At 38.1% G+C, this 15,627-nt stretch overlaps 1 protein-coding gene across 5 annotated transcripts in view; it reads left to right on the top strand.

Moving 5' to 3' along the window:
- CDKL5 (cyclin dependent kinase like 5) overlaps positions 1-15,627 on the top strand; it is a 225,932-nt gene that overhangs the window by 68,836 nt on the left and 141,469 nt on the right. For all 5 annotated transcript variants that reach the window (XM_031660487.1, XM_031660488.1, XM_031660484.1 and 2 more), the window contains 2 exons: positions 11,699-11,921; positions 15,413-15,447. In XM_031660487.1, coding sequence (XP_031516347.1) covers positions 11,858-11,921; positions 15,413-15,447 — 99 coding nt within the window. In that variant the 5' untranslated portion in view covers positions 11,699-11,857. The remainder of the gene's footprint in view (positions 1-11,698; positions 11,922-15,412; positions 15,448-15,627) is intronic.

The following is a 15,627-nucleotide window of genomic DNA, read 5'->3' as shown; positions in this document are numbered from 1 at the left end:
TTTTGTATTTCTTTTTTTTTTTTTTTTTTAAGTAAAGACGGGGTTTTTGCCATTTTGGCCAGGCTGGTCTCTCATGCCTGACCTCAGGTGATCCACCTGTCTTGGCCTCCCACAGTGCTGGGATTACAGGCGTTAGCCCCCGAGCCCAGCCTTAGCTCTGTTTTTCAATCTGAATCCATAGACCCTCATATTAGGAAGGGCTGGGAGTTTAGTAGGATTGGCAGTGCTGGGAGAAGATACATTGGGTTGGTACTGGATTTCCTACCTTGTGGAAGGATTCCGAAGATCAAGGGCAGGAAGGCACATAACATATTTCGTAGTTTGAAATTTTTATCCTAGTAAATTGTGTATAACTCATGATAATCAAGTATCTATTTTATTTAATAAGGGAAACTGAATTATAAAGGATGGATTGATAAATCAAATTACTCTCCACTATTGGGAGAATAAAGCAAAATGAAGATCCTATTAATTATGGGTCAGATGGTCCCATCCAGAAAGAAAACTAAGTAGGAGTGCTTTATCTCCTTGCTTGTATTCAGCATGGAGAAGTCTTTACAAGAGGGTAATTAATTAGGGTGTTTTTCACAAGGCTGTGCCTTCCATAGAAATGGTTTTCTTCTATATGTGGATCTTGAGTTTTAAGATGCTTTCAAACCATTTGAACTCTCTTATTATAACAGAAGTTTAGTCATGCACCAAATGTATTCCTATGCAATTTTCAGTGACAAAATGGTTCTCTCATTTGGATGTGTAAAAACAATGCCAGGAACAAAAACAAAACTCATGATTCAACTGATTTTGTACTCTCTTTGGGAAGAAGAAAAGACCCGTTGAGATGAAGATTATAATTTCAGTAACAAAGAAAACATTCAAGGCCCAGGCAACTCTTAAATTCAATACTAATAATCTATGAAATAAATTATAAGCCTATGTTTCTGTCAGTTCTTTAGGTACCTGCTTGTTTGCTAATACAGAAACATTGCTTAATTTTACATGTATTTCTTAGTGTGAGTCAAATCCACCCTAAAATGCATTTGGTTATTTGTTTACACAGTTAGTGGCTGGTAATAAAAAACTCAAACAATTTCTGAGAGAGTTAGAATCTTCATGTTGGTAGGTACCTTAGAGGGCATCTAGTTTAGTACAGGATTCCTTTCTACCAGGGACAAACTGTTTACAGAGGCCCTTTCCTGCCACTTGCGAGGTTCCTCCTGCAGGCCTTCTCTGTTCCTTGAACTTATCAAACTCTCTAAGACTCTTTGTACTACCTTGAACACTCTTCTCATAGTCCTGGTGGCTTGATTTCTTACGTAGGACAGATTTCTCTGAAATACTGCCTTCTCAGACAAGCCTTCCCCAGATCTCCTACCTAAAGGACCTCTCCCCTTCCCAACTGCCATAACTCTATCATAAGACTGTTTTATTTCCTTATAATACTTGTCAGTGTCTGAAATTATCCTATTTATTGTCTATCTCCTTTAGCTCCATGAGAGCAGGAGCATGGTCCGTGTGTTCACTACTATATCCTGAAGTATCTACAATAGTGGCTGTCCCATTGTAGGCATCTGACAAGTATGACAAAAATGAGAATGATTGAATAACCATTGATGATTGATCATTTTGTTAATGTTAAAACCAAACTCTATAAAATATTTTAAAGAGGGTTTATTCTGAGCTAGTATGAGTGACCATGGTCTGGGGAACAGTCTCAAGAGCCCTGACAAAGTATGCCCTAGGCGATCAGATTGCAGTCTGCTTTTATATGTTTTAGGGAGAGAAGAATTGTAGGTAAAATCATCAGTCAGTACTTGGAGGATGATATGCATTGGTTCAGCCAAGGTAGTGGGGGATCATAGGTGGTTTAAAGGATTTTCTGATTGGCAGTTGGTTGAAAGAGTTAAGCTTTTTCTAAAGACTTGAAGTCAGAAGAAAGAAATGCTAGAGTTAAGATAAGGGTGTTGTGGAGGCCAAGGTTCTTGTTATGTAGATAAAGCCTCATAGGTAGCAGCCTTCGGGGAGAATAGATGGTAAATGTCTCTTTTCAGACCTTAAAGGTGTCAGGCTCTCAGTTAATCTCTCCTCGGTTGGGGGTAAGGCCCAGAAAGGAAAGGCCTGGCTGCATTAATGGAGATTTGTTGGCCCTGTGACAGTTATTTTAAAATATGTCAAATAAATACATTTTGGGGTAAAATATTTTGATTGCCTTCAGGGTCTGCTATTTGTTGTGTGATGCTATACCACAGCCAGATTGAAAAGTAAGCCACATTATACTTTATACTAGGTTAATCATCTCTGATGAGGCTTTATGGTTTGTAGGGCATGAATTAACCCCTGCTTTGCCTGACTTTAGGTGTTGTTTATAATTTGGTATCTTACTGCCAGAGTCTGGTTTGCCAGTCTTATGATTGCCATCCAGAAAGAGGGAGTATAACAAGGTATGTCTGACCTCTCTCCCTGGCTGGGAATTCAGCTTTTCAGGTTTCTCTGGGGTGCTCTTGGCCAAGAAAGAGTTTGTTCAGTCAGTTGGGGGGGATTAGGATTTTTTTTTTTTTTTTTGAGATGAAGTCTTGCTCTGTTTCCCAGGCTGGAGTGCAGTGGCGCGATCTTGGCTTACTGTAAGCTCTGTCTCCTGGGTTCAAGCAATTTTCCTGCCTCAGCCTCCAGAGTAGCTGGGATTGCAGATACACGCCACCATCCCTGGCTAATTTAGGATTTTATTTTTGGTTTACATGTGTCCAATCACTACTGAGCTGAAATTTGTCTCCTTTTTGCTTCTATCACTGATCTTAGTTCTGTCCCCTGGAATAAATCACTGGCTCTATTCCATTTTTTCCAAAGTCTTCAGACATTTGGATGTCAGTCATCTCTCACTGAGGCCAAACTCACCTGGTTTCCTTACCAGTTCCTTATCTGGCATGGTTTTAGGTGAGTGGTCACTATCCAGGTTATCAGTTATTGGGAATTTTTGGTTTTGTTGTGATACGCAGCACTAAACATAATGCGTTATGTTGTGTCTTGAACTTCCGAGAGAGAGAACAGTTAAACTTTCTTGTTTAATGTGATATTGCAATGCTTTGTCTTTGATAAAAATTATTTTTTAATACCATATAAATGACGAAGGAACTATCTATATATGAAATCATTATCAGAAATATTCTCTTAAAAGTTTGTTTTATAATGGAATATAACAACATAGAAATACAGTAAACATAAGTATATACTCTAATGAACAATTATAAGTGAATGCCTATTTAACCATCACTCAAGACATAGAAATAGTGCCCCAGGAAACCCTCCTGTGTTGTGTTGTATTGTGTCTTGTCGTCTTGTCTTGTCTTTCCCTTTCTCTTTCCCTTTCCCTTCCTTCCTTCCTTCCTTTCTTTCCTTCCTTTCCTTTCTTTCTCTGTCACCCAGTCTGTGCACAGTGCACAGTGCACAATCACGGCTCACCGCAGCTGTGATCACCTAGGCTCAGGGAATCCTCCCACCTCAGCCTCCCAAGTAGCTGGGACTAGAGGCGGTTGCCACCACGCCCAGCTAATTAAACAAACAAAAAAAAAGTTTTTGTAGAGACAGGGTCTCATTATGTTGCCCAGGCTGGTCTCAAACTTCTGGGCTCAAGTGATCCTTCTGCCTCAGCTTTCCAAAGTGCTGGGCTGCTACATGTCTTTTCTCAATCTCAGTCCCTCCTTACAGGTAATTAATATCCTGATTTTTTACAATAAACACTTACTTGATCACTTTTTTACACAGTTACCACTTACATATACATACTTAATATACTTTATAGTTCAGCTTTGTCTGTTTTTAAACTGTATATAAAAGGAACAATGCTGTTGTATCAGTTTTCTGTTGCATAACAACTTACCACATGCTTAGCCACGTTAAGACACCATATATTAGCTCACAGTTCTGTAAGTTCCCGGCCCGATCTTTTTATTACTTGTGTTTTCTGTTTCATGAATTTTTCTCTTACTCATTTCTTTCTTTACATTTTCATTGGGCTCATTTTGTGGTTCTTTTGTTTAGCCTCTTGAGTTTTATGCTTAGTTCATACATTTCCAGTTTTTAGTATTTTCTGATGTATGCATATAAGATTCTCAATTTCCTCCTTAAGCATTGTTTTCTTTCCATGGATTTGTATTTTTGTTAAGTGTATTATGGTTTCTTCTTTGATTGATTTACGGATTATTTTGGGAATGTATTTATTTCCAAACATAAGAATTATTTTCTAACTATTTCTTTTGTGATTGATCAACTTTAGTTGTGGAAAGAGACCATCCTTTTACTTCAATCCTTGTAATTTATTTTATTTATTTATTTATTTTTGAGATGGAGTTTTGCTCTGTTGCTCAGGCTGGAGTGCAGTGGTGCCATGTGGCTCACTGCAACCTCTCCCTACCGGGATCAAGTGATTCTTGTGCCTCAGCCTCCCAAGTAGCTGGGACTACAGGCACGTGGTCATCACACCCGGCTAAGTGTTGTATTTTTAGTAGAAACAGGGTTTCACTATGTTAACCAGGCTTGTCTCGAACTCCTGGCCTAAAGTAATCTGCCTGCCTCAGCCTCCCAAAATACTGGGATTACGGGCGTGAGCCACCATGCCTGGCCCTCGTAACTTATTTTGAATTGCTTTATGGCCTAGCATATGATCAGTTTTTGTGAATGTTGTATGTGTGCTTGGAGAGGGAAAAAAGATATTTTGCAGTTCTTTGCTATAGTTTATATGTTCGTTTGGTCAAGTTTTAAAACCATGTTCAATGTCTTCTATATCCTAATATTTTTCTCTTTCATTTAGTTCTCTTTTTTTGTTATGCTCTCTATCTAGCATTCCAATTTATTTTTATAGTTTGATCTTTCACCTTTTGGACCTTTCAGTTCTGTCACAATGTTCAATCTTTGGTTTTTATTGCATCAACCCTACTGTTGTTTTGTAGGCTATTGCTGATCATTTATAGGCTATCCCTGACCCAAAGTCCTTTGGGGGTCACTTTCTTTTTCAGTTGTTTCTATTGGTTCTTGTTCGTGGTATCTTACCTTGTGTATTTGGCCATCTTTGATTATGTACTGCACTTTGTAAATGAGAAATTATCTGTAGCAGTATTGTGAGGCCTGATTGATGCCATCTTCCCTCAGAGCGTTGCTTAGATCACCCAGATGACATCAACCTAAAGTTCAAGTTTGTCCAAGGGCTGATTTATTTCTGTTTTTTCTTATCCTGGGAGTATGTCCTGGGGTTTTGGCTTCGAGTGGTGATTTATCAAACTTTCTCCTTATTTATAAAAATTTTATTTTAAATGATTATGGATACATAATAGTTGTATATATTTATGGGACACATGTTATATTTTGATACAAGCATACAACGTGTAATGATCAAGGTAATTGGGGTATCCATCATTTCAAGCATTTATCATTTCTTTGTGTTAGGAACCTCCCAATTCCACTCTTTTAGTTTAAATATTTTGAAATATACAATAAGTTATTGCTAACAAACTTTCTCATTTTGAGACACCCTTGACTTTGTGTTCCTAATCTGTAACGATTTCAAGAGCAAGCCTGTTTTTCTCTCACTTTCTGGATCTTCAAATACCAGAAAAGCTAAAATAGTTTTGGGTGGTTTGGATTCTGTCTCTGGATTCTATTCTTTTGCTTTGATTTTAGCCAGGTAATTCTTCACAAAAGTGTTTGGAGCTTTTAAGATGTTTCTAAAAAGTATTCCCTCTAGCATTTGTATTTGTCTGTAAAGGGACATTTCATCCGAGATACGTATTTTGCCATCACCAGAGCTAAAGTGTTTTAGTTTTTATGCCTTAAAAAAAAAAAAAAAAAGTTAATCAGCTATATTCATATAAAATATATAAAATTGCAGCTAAATCCAATATGGCATAATTTTTTTCCTCAGTATGAATACTGGTATTTAAAAGACCATTCTTGACATCCAAGATATGTATCTACTCACATAATTTTTTTTTTTTTTTTTTTTTGAGATCGAGTCTTGTTCTGTCGCCCAAGCTAGAGTGCAGTGACGTGATCTTGGCTCACTGCAACCATCACCTCCCAAGCTCAAGCAATTCTCGTGCCTTAGCCTCCTGTGGAGCTGAGACTACAGGCACCCACCACCACACCCGGCTACTTTTTTGGTGTTTTTTCTAGAGATGGGGTTTCACCATGTTGGCCAGGTTGGTCTCCAACTCCTGAACTCAAGCAGTCTGCCTGCCTCAGCCTCCCAAAGTGCTAGGATTACAGGCGTGAGCCACTGTGCCCAGCCCTACTCACATTCTGATTCCCAGTTTTTTTTGTTTTTTGAGGTGGAGTTTTCACTCTTGTCACCCAGGCTGGAATACAATGGCAAGATCTCAGCTCACGGCAACTTCCACCTCCCGGGTTCAAGTGATTTTCCTGTCTCAGTCTCCCAAGTAGCTGACATTACAGGCGCCTGCCACCGCACCTGGCCAAGTTTTGTGTTTTTAGTAGAGACGGGGTTTCACCATGTTGGCCAGGCTGGTCTCGAACTCCTGACCTCGGGTTATTCACCCGCCTCAGCCTCCCAAAGTGCTGGGATTACAGGCGTGAGCCACTGCGCCTGGCCTGATTCCCAGTTTTTATTACTCAGTTTTGACTGCCGCAAAGAATAGTGAGACCAAATGTTCTTTTTTTTTTTTTTTTTAATTTTAAATTTTTATTTTTTTTGAGACAGAGTCTTGCTGTGTCACTCAGGCTGGGGTGCAGTGGTAAGATCTCGGCTTACTGCAACCTCCACCTCCCGGGTTCAAGCAGTTCTCTTGTCTCAGCCTCCCAAGTAGCTGGTACTATAGGCGCACACCACCATACCCGGCTAATTTTTGTATTTTTAGTAGAGATCGGGTTTCACCATATTGGTCAGGCTGGTCTCAAACTCCTGACCTCAGGTCGTCTACCTGCCTTGGCCTCCCAGAGTGCTGGGATTACAAGCATGAACCACCATGCCCAGCCACAAATGTTCTTTACAATACTTACATACAGAACTTTTTGGGTCTTCTCAGTGAGAATGATTAATTTTTATCTCAAGTTTCCTTTGAAATGAACCATACCATTATTGGCAGAGAGTAGAATATGTAAATATTTCCTGGGTGTTCTTTCAAACCAGCCATAGAAAATGAAAGAATGGTTCGTTTTCAGAAATCCTCTGAGCATCTTTTACCAGGAATGTGACTGATGTAGATCCTCATATAGCTGGCTCCTTGCCATTGCCATCTCAGCTCAAATGTTACCTTTTTAGAGAAGCCCTCTCTGTCTGAGTAATCATTCTTTTCCCCTCTTTCATAACAAAATACAAGATAATAGTCTCGTATTTTTTTTCCACCAGCAAAATGTAAAGTTCCACGAGGGTAAGGACCTTGCCTGTCTTGTTTACCACTGTGCTGTGTATCTTATCCTGAAAACATGGGAGGCAGTCAGTAATTATTTGCTTAATGAATGAATAAATGTTTATTTCTTCTCAAATTGTGACATCTTTTTTTCTAAATGTCAGAGTAATCCTTAAAAATTTTTTGATTCCACTGAACTCAAGTTTTCTAAAATAAGTATAGCAAAAGGAGGTCAGTGTAGCTGGAGTGAAGCTAGTCAAGGGAGAGACTAGTAGGAGATGATATCAGAGGAGGGGACGTCAAGGCCTGTGGCTCATGTGGATTTTGGTTTTCACTCTTAATGATATGGGAGGCCATTAGAGGGTTTTGAATGAGAAGTGACATGGTCTGACTTATTTTCTTCAAGAGTTACTCTGACTTCTTTAAGGTCTGTAGGAATCTGTAGGGATACTGAAGTATGGTCTATTCTGGGCTCTCACATCTGTTCTATTGGCTAAGTTAGTCTGTGCGAGAACCATCCTTTCTTAATTTCCCTCACTCTATTATAATCCTCAACATATTCAGTAGGGCATCCTGCCAGATCCTACCCTCAAAGCCTAGTGCTCTTGTAACTTTTCTTATCTTTCTTACTCTTTTCTTTTTCTTATTCTTTGCTGCTCATACTTGTAGTAGGAGGGTGTTGCTTCTACTTGGAACTCTGCCCTTCCATGTATATTTTAAAATCAGCTTGTCTTAATTCTTTAGAAAACCTTGTTGGGATTGTGATTGGAATTGCATTGACTGTATAGATCAATATGGAAAGAATTGATACCTTTATAGTTTTGAATCTTCCTAGCTGTAAAATTTGGATAACTTGTTTAGGTGTTTTTTAATGTCTTTGAGTAAAGTTACATATATATTTGAAAAGTGGTTTTGAATATCTTTTGTTAAATCTTATGTGCTTTTAAAAATTATTGTAAGTGTGGTTTTTGTTTTTGTTTTTGTTTGAGACAAGGTCTGGCTCTATTGTGCAGGCTAGAGTGCAATGGCACAATCTTGGCTCACTGCAGCCTCCGCTTCCTAAGCTCAAACCATCCTCCCATCTCAGCCTCTGGAGTAGCTGGGACTAGAGGCATGCTCTGCCACGCGCAGCTAATTTTTGTATATTTTGTTGAGGCTGGATTTCGCCATGTTGCCCAGTCTGGTCTCGAACTCGTGAGCTCAAGCAATCTGTTTGCCTCGGCCTCCCAAAGTGCTGGGATTACAGGCGTGAGCCACTGTGCCCCACCCATAAATGTGATATTTAAAAATTGCTTTTTCTATTTCTTACAAATGATCTTTACAAATGCAACTGATATTTGTGTATTAAGCTTATGTTCAGCTACTTTGCCAAACACTAATAATTCCAATAATTTATGAATTCTTTTGAATTTTCTGTCTGTTTTCGTTTCTCTCTTTTCAATCATACATTTTATTCATTTATTGTTTCTTATTTTACTAAACCAGCTATAACCCGTGAGGATGTTTTTGTTTTTGTTTTTGAGACAGGGTCTTGCGGTGTCACCCAGGGTGGAGTGCAGTGGTGCGATCATGGCTCACCGCAGCTTCGCCCTCCTGGGCTCAAGCAGTCCTCCCTCCTCACCCTCTGAGAGTAGCTGGGACTACAGGCGTGCACCACCACACCCGGCTAATTTTTGTTGTTTTTCTAGAGACAGGGTTTCACCACATTTTCTAGGCTGGTCTTGAATTCCTGAGTGTGAGTGATCCGTCCACCTCAGCCTCCCAAAGTGCTGGGATTATGGACGTGAGCCACTGTGCCTGGCTAGGATGTTTAATACTAATGTTAATAAGTATTAATAGTAGAACTCCCTGTCATGTTTTTGTTTGTTTGTTAGAGACAGAGTCTCACGCTGTTGCCCAGGCTGGTGTCTGGTGGTGCAATCAAGGCTCACTGCAGCCTCGACCTCCTGGGCTCAAGTGATCCTCCCATCTCAGCCTCCCACAACCATGCCCGCCAGTCTAGTTTTTTTTTGTTTTTGTTTGTTTGTTTTTTGTTTTTGTAGAGACTGGGTCTCCCTGTGTTGCTCAGGCTGGGCTCAAGCGATCCTTCTGCCTTGGCTTTCTGAAGTGCTGGGATTATATGCGTGAACCACTGTGCCTGGCACATGTTCTTAAGTTTTAAAGGGACTGTGTCTACTATTTCACATTTAAGAATGATGTTTGTTGTAGATTTTTGTCAGATGCCCTTATCAGGATATGCACATTTTAAAATCACCTAATAATGTATATATTGCTTTTTAGAAAACTTGCACCAATTTACATTTCTACCATCAGTGTATGAAAGGGCACTTCTTGACAATGCTTATCCACATCGTGTGGGGTATTCTTGTTAAAAGTTTTAGATTTTATAGGCAGTAAGGAACTTCTTGTTTAGATTTATTTCCTGCTTTTAAAACAATATTTTGTCTTGGTACCACTGTTATTCTTCTTAGAGATAGGATAAGCTTTTTGAAACAAAGCTTATTTTGAAAATATTTCAGATTTAGAGAAAAATTGCAAAAATAGTGCAAAGAATTTCCTACTTTCTATACCCTTGACCTAGATTTTCCAAGTGTTAACATTTTATCATATTTGCTTTATCATTCTTTCTGTCTTTTTTTCTCTTTCCCCATACACACTTGTAATTTTTCTCAATGGTTTAAGTTGTAAACATGATGCCCCTTTAAAAACTTTAGTGCTGTTTCTTAAAAACAAGAGCACTGTTTTATGTAACCGAAGTACTAATATGAAAATTAGAAAACCACTGGCAACAGTACTATAATCTGTGAACATTTGAATTGTATCAATTGTTCTTTATAGCAAAAAAAGAACAAAAGCTTTTTCTTGTTCAGGATGTAATCCAGGATCATGCATTGTATTTCATTGTCATATCTCTTAATCTTCTTTAATCTGGAATAGTTGCTTCTTGTTACTCAGTTGTTTCTTGTCTTTTGTGACCTTGACATTTTAAAAGAATACAGGCCAGTTATTTAGTAAAATGTCCCTCAGTTTGGGCTTGTCTCTTGCTTCTTGTGGTTAGATTCAGGTTTTGCATTTCTGGCACGAATGCCACAGAGGTGGTGATGTGATGCATCCTATCAGGGGACATATAATGTTGGTTTGTCCCCTTATTGATGATGTTAACTTGATCACTTAATTAAGGTGGTATCTGGCAGGATTCTTCAGTATAAAATTACTATTTTTCTTCTTGTAATTAATACGTATCTTGTGGGGAGATACTTTGAGATTAGATAATATCCTGTTTTCCATCAAATTTTCAACCGCTAGTTTTAGCATATATTGATCATACTTGCTTGAAATAATTATTACCAGAGTGATTGCCAAATGGCGATTTTCTAATTTTATCACTACATTTATTATTTGGAATTATACTTCGCAAAAGAGCTTTCTCTTCTCCCTTATTTATTTATTTATGTCAGTAAGGACTTTTATATGGGTTATAATCTGTTACTGTGCTTATTTACTTTGTTGCTCAAATATTCCCGATTAGGCCAGTGGGAGTCACATCAGTCTGACTCATGTGTCCTTTTGAGGTACCCCTATCATTCTTTGAGCATTTCCTTACTTTCTGGCACCACAAAAATATACCCTAGGCTCCTATGGTACTTCTCCTACCCCACCCTTGGAATCAGCCTTTTCTTCAAGGAACTCTAGTTCCTTTTATTAGAGCTCCAGCTGTGTTCATAGCTATAGGGGTATCATTGCTTCTAGGCCTTCTCAGCAGACAGAGCTAGGAAATATATGTATGTGAGTGCACATTTACACAAACACCTTTATATCTGTCTGTACCCCTGTATATTAAAAACTGAGCTTATATTGTTAACACCAACTCCAAGCCTTCTCCCTTTTTATATTTGTTACTCCCTTTTATGAGAATTAAGAAACCAAGGTCAGTATATTCACCTATTTGCTCTATCTTAGAACACACACAAACAAGTTTCATGTCACTGTATAAAAGCAGGTATCTAAGTAGAGTATAGTATTTGTTTGTAATTCTTTTTGTTTTTAGCTTTAAGAGAGTAGATAGTGAAAATGCTATTTTCAAAAGTTACCTATGGTTAATTCATTTGTCCTTGTCCCCTAAAGTGTGGTTATATTATTCATTTCAAATACAGAGGGGTTCATTTGTTTGTTTGTATTCGTTCCATTTTGGGTTCTTTGCTCCTGTTACTGTTGGTTTCTTCTTCATTTTAAGTGTATAAAACATTAAAATGGATTGAAAAATAACTATACAAAAAGGTAAGATTGGTTATTAGAGTACTGCAAATATAAAATTTACAGCTTTTCATTGTGTTTGTTTTTTTCAGGGAATTGTTTAATACTTCATGATTGCAACAAGTATGTGAAAGTTCCCACCAGCCAGTGAAAATTTCTTCCTTCAGAAGGTTTTTGGTCTTACCGCGCAGCTTTCTGAGTTCTTTTGGTGCCATGTTTTGTGGCTTGCATCAAAAGAGGAGTTTGTCTTCATGAAGATTCCTAACATTGGTAATGTGATGAATAAATTTGAGATCCTTGGGGTTGTAGGTGAAGGTAAGTTGGAATTTTTGCATTCCTTGAGTTTTGAGCAATGAACAGTTAGTTATTCCTACCACCAAAAAGTTACTAATCGGATCCTGTTAATTTAACCTGTATCAATTCACATGTGTGTCTAAGAGTAAAATATTAAAAATAAAATTACTCTTAAACAATTTGGGTCTCTCCAATAAAAAATTAATAACATTTTAAAACCTTTTAAAGTTTAATAAATCAAATTTTTTTTCCCCTTTTATTTTAAAAAAAGCCCCAGTGTTACAACAATCTTGACTGCCTTCATTCTTTTTAGCAATCATGAATTCCTTAGTCTGCATTTTTTTCTTGGTTACATTTTATTTTTATATCAGCTAGGCTTATTTTGAATAACTTAAATTTCATTCATTCGTTCATTCATTCGAGACAGAGTCTCAACTGTTACCCAGGCTGGAGTGCAGTGGCACGATCTCGGCTCACTGTGGCCTCTGCCTCCTGGGTTCAAGCGATTCTTCTGCCTCAGCCTCCTGAGATTACAGGCGTGAGCCACTGTGCCCAGCTGATTTTTGTATTTTCACTATAGACTGGGTTTCACCATGTTGGTGAAATTGTACTTAATACCTGGTAAATAAACAAATAACTTCTGTTTCTTTGAAAATGAGAGATTATGTTTTGTAAATTCTGAGGCACACAATTTTATCTCTGAAATCAGGGGGGATCTTATAATCAGTATGATGTCACAGTTTAATTGGCAGCTCTTCCTTTCCTAATAGTACATAAAATAATGCTCATGACCAATGATATACCATTGATTTGATGAAATATGATGTCTTTTTGTATAAACCGACTCCTAAAAAAAAAATCGTTTCTTCTGATTTTTCTTGCTTAGTTTTTGCTCTAGACTTAAAGATAACTTTGGAAATTTTGATAAATGATTCCGTTAACAGAGGATAAGTGATTGTAATTATGGTTTCTTAGCATTTGTATCTTTAAAGCATATGTTACAAAAATTTCATATTTCAGAATTTTCAAATAAACTTTGAATTCCTAAAGGACTGTAAAAAAGTTTACCTATGTGAACAGCAAAGCTGTTTTTAAGTTTTTAAGTTGGCAAATCCTTTTCAAATACATAGAAACAATTAAAGAGTTTAATCATTGGATGCTTGTTTCAAGGTCTGAAGTCCAAACCATACAAAACAAATAGATCTTTGTTCCTTCACTAGTCAACTCCTCCTCCATTTCTTCACCGATGTTATGTAAAAACTCATTCTCAGTGTCTTGCCTACCATCTGTTCTGGAATAGCCTATTTTATTTTTCAAAAGTATTAGAATTAAAGACCAATGTAATAAAGCTGCTGACTGGAGAAGGCTAGCACATAGGGTGTAACAAGATTAGAATGTTCCAGATTCTGGGCCTAAGTTTTTCTGGATTATAACTAGTTTTTCTCAGTATAGCCATAGGTGATCATCTTCTTTGGGACTGGCTCAAAATTACCAGACTGATATATATATATAGATCTGATATATATATCTCAGAATCTGTTACTTTAAGTTGTAATCAGAACCACCATTGCTGTATGTTTCTTTCTTTGGAAATCACCTCACATATTTTTTTGGCTAGGATATACATATAAAGTACATAAAAATCTTTCGCCAGGCACGGTGGCTCGTGCCTATAATCCCAGCACTTTGGGAGGCTGAGGTGGTGGACCACAAGGTCAAGAGATCCAGACCATCCTGGCCAACATGGTGAAACCCTGTCTCTACTAAAAATACAAAAATTAGCTGGCTGTGGTGGTGGGCACCTGTAGTCCCAGCTACTCAGGAGGCTGAGGCAGGAGAATTGCTGGAACCCAGGAGGCAGAGGTTGCAGTGAGTGAGCTTGTGCCACTGCACTCCAGCCTGGTGAGAGAGCGAGACTCTGTCTCAAACAAACAAACAAACAAAAACAAACAAACAAAAAAACCTGTCAAGTAAACTCTACATTCTTGTAGTTTAGACAGGGTATTTTTCACCCCATAGAAAAACTGACATAGACAGAGAATTGAACAATTGCCTGGCAATTGTGAAGTTAAGTTAGATGGTTATAATGGCTGGTTCTATGCTAACTCTGATAATAGGATTCATCTATCTCTACCAAAGTGAGGGAGACTTGTTCAGGTCCCATAGACTCTGCTGGAGACACATTTCCTAATTTTGTATCCCTGAAGCCCCCTTCTCATAGATGAATGCAGGCTTGCCAGTCTGCTAATGTTAATGTTCTTGATGTTTCTGTAAAGCTCAGCTATCATTCATGACATTTTGATTCTCTTAGTTAGATTTTTCACAATATAATTTTAACCTCAGTTTCCTGGGTACCTCGCTGTCAACTCTGTTCTACTTCTAAGGAAGAAGTTTATTGCCTAGATAATAGGATAAGTAACCCCAAAGGTGTTAACTTGTTGAAATACACCAAAGACGGTGGGAGTGCTTGTGGCCTTTGTGTATGAACTGAGTCTTTATTTATGGCAAAAGTTAGCAAATCCTACCAGCTATTAATTGGAATACTGAGGCCTGGACTACCTTGCCAGTCAGGAGAGACATTCAGCTGGATGTGGTGGTGCATGCCTGTAATCCCAGCACTTTGGGATGCTGAGGTGGGAGGATCGCTTAAGGCCAAGAGTTTGAGACCAGCCTGGGCAACATAGTGAGACCATGTCTCTACAAAAAAACTTTAAAAACAAAACAAAACAAAACAAAAAAGAAGAGTGGCATTTCAATATCCTAGAGGAAGATTTTAATGTCTTCTAGAACAGATAGTGTATTTGGTGGGCTCTGTGCTTGAGCTTACTATTGGGATGTCATTAGCGCTTAAGGATTTTTTTGTTTGTTTGTTTTCGCGCCCAGGCTGGAGTGCAGTGGTGCGATCTAGGCTCACTGCAGCCTCTGCCTCCTGGGTTCAGACAATTCTCCTGCCTCAGCCTCCTGAGTAGCTGGGATTATAGGCACCTGCAACTATACCCAGCTAATTTTTGTATTTTTAGTAGAGATGGGTTTTCACCATGTTGGCCGGGCTGGTCCCGAACTGAACTCAGGTGATCTGCCAGCCTCAACCTCCCAAAGTGCTGGGATTACAGGTGTGAGCCACTGTGCCTGGCCTAGCTCTTAAGTTTTAAGTTCCATAGAATTTTCTGAGTTAATTTTCATTTATTCTCCAAGTTCTTGAGACCAAATCTTGTCTTCATAAATGTATAAGCCTACATTTAAACATATTGCCAGTGAAATTTTCTTTAAAAAGAAACATTTAAAAATACTTGTTGGAGGAAATGACTTGTCTATACTCTTTATAATAAATGTATAATAAAGTATGTTCCATTTGTATGTGGCTCATTACTGCATTATCACTATAGAATCTTGTCACTTTAGTGGTCATTATTATAACACTGAGAAGCAATGTCAATATAGCAGAGCTTTGATTTCTTCAAGACCTGTAGTTTGTATGCATGCCCTTGATTGTTTACTTCTTTTTATTATAGGAGCCTATGGAGTTGTGCTTAAATGCAGACACAAGGCAAGTACATTATTTTTAAAAAGAAATATCTGTATATGTTTAACTGTTCTGAAGCTAATGTAGTGCTCTGTGCATGTGGGCATGTACAGGTTGAACATTCCTTATCTGAAATGCTTGAGACCAGAAATGTTTTGGATTTTTTCAGATTTTGGAATATTTCCATATATATAATGAGATACC

This window comes from Papio anubis, chromosome X, assembly GCF_008728515.1.
Source record: "Papio anubis isolate 15944 chromosome X, Panubis1.0, whole genome shotgun sequence".
In the NCBI taxonomy this organism is placed as follows: Eukaryota; Metazoa; Chordata; class Mammalia; order Primates; family Cercopithecidae; genus Papio; species Papio anubis.
Note: the sequence above shows the minus strand (reverse complement) of the source record. Positions and strands in the feature narration are given on the sequence as shown.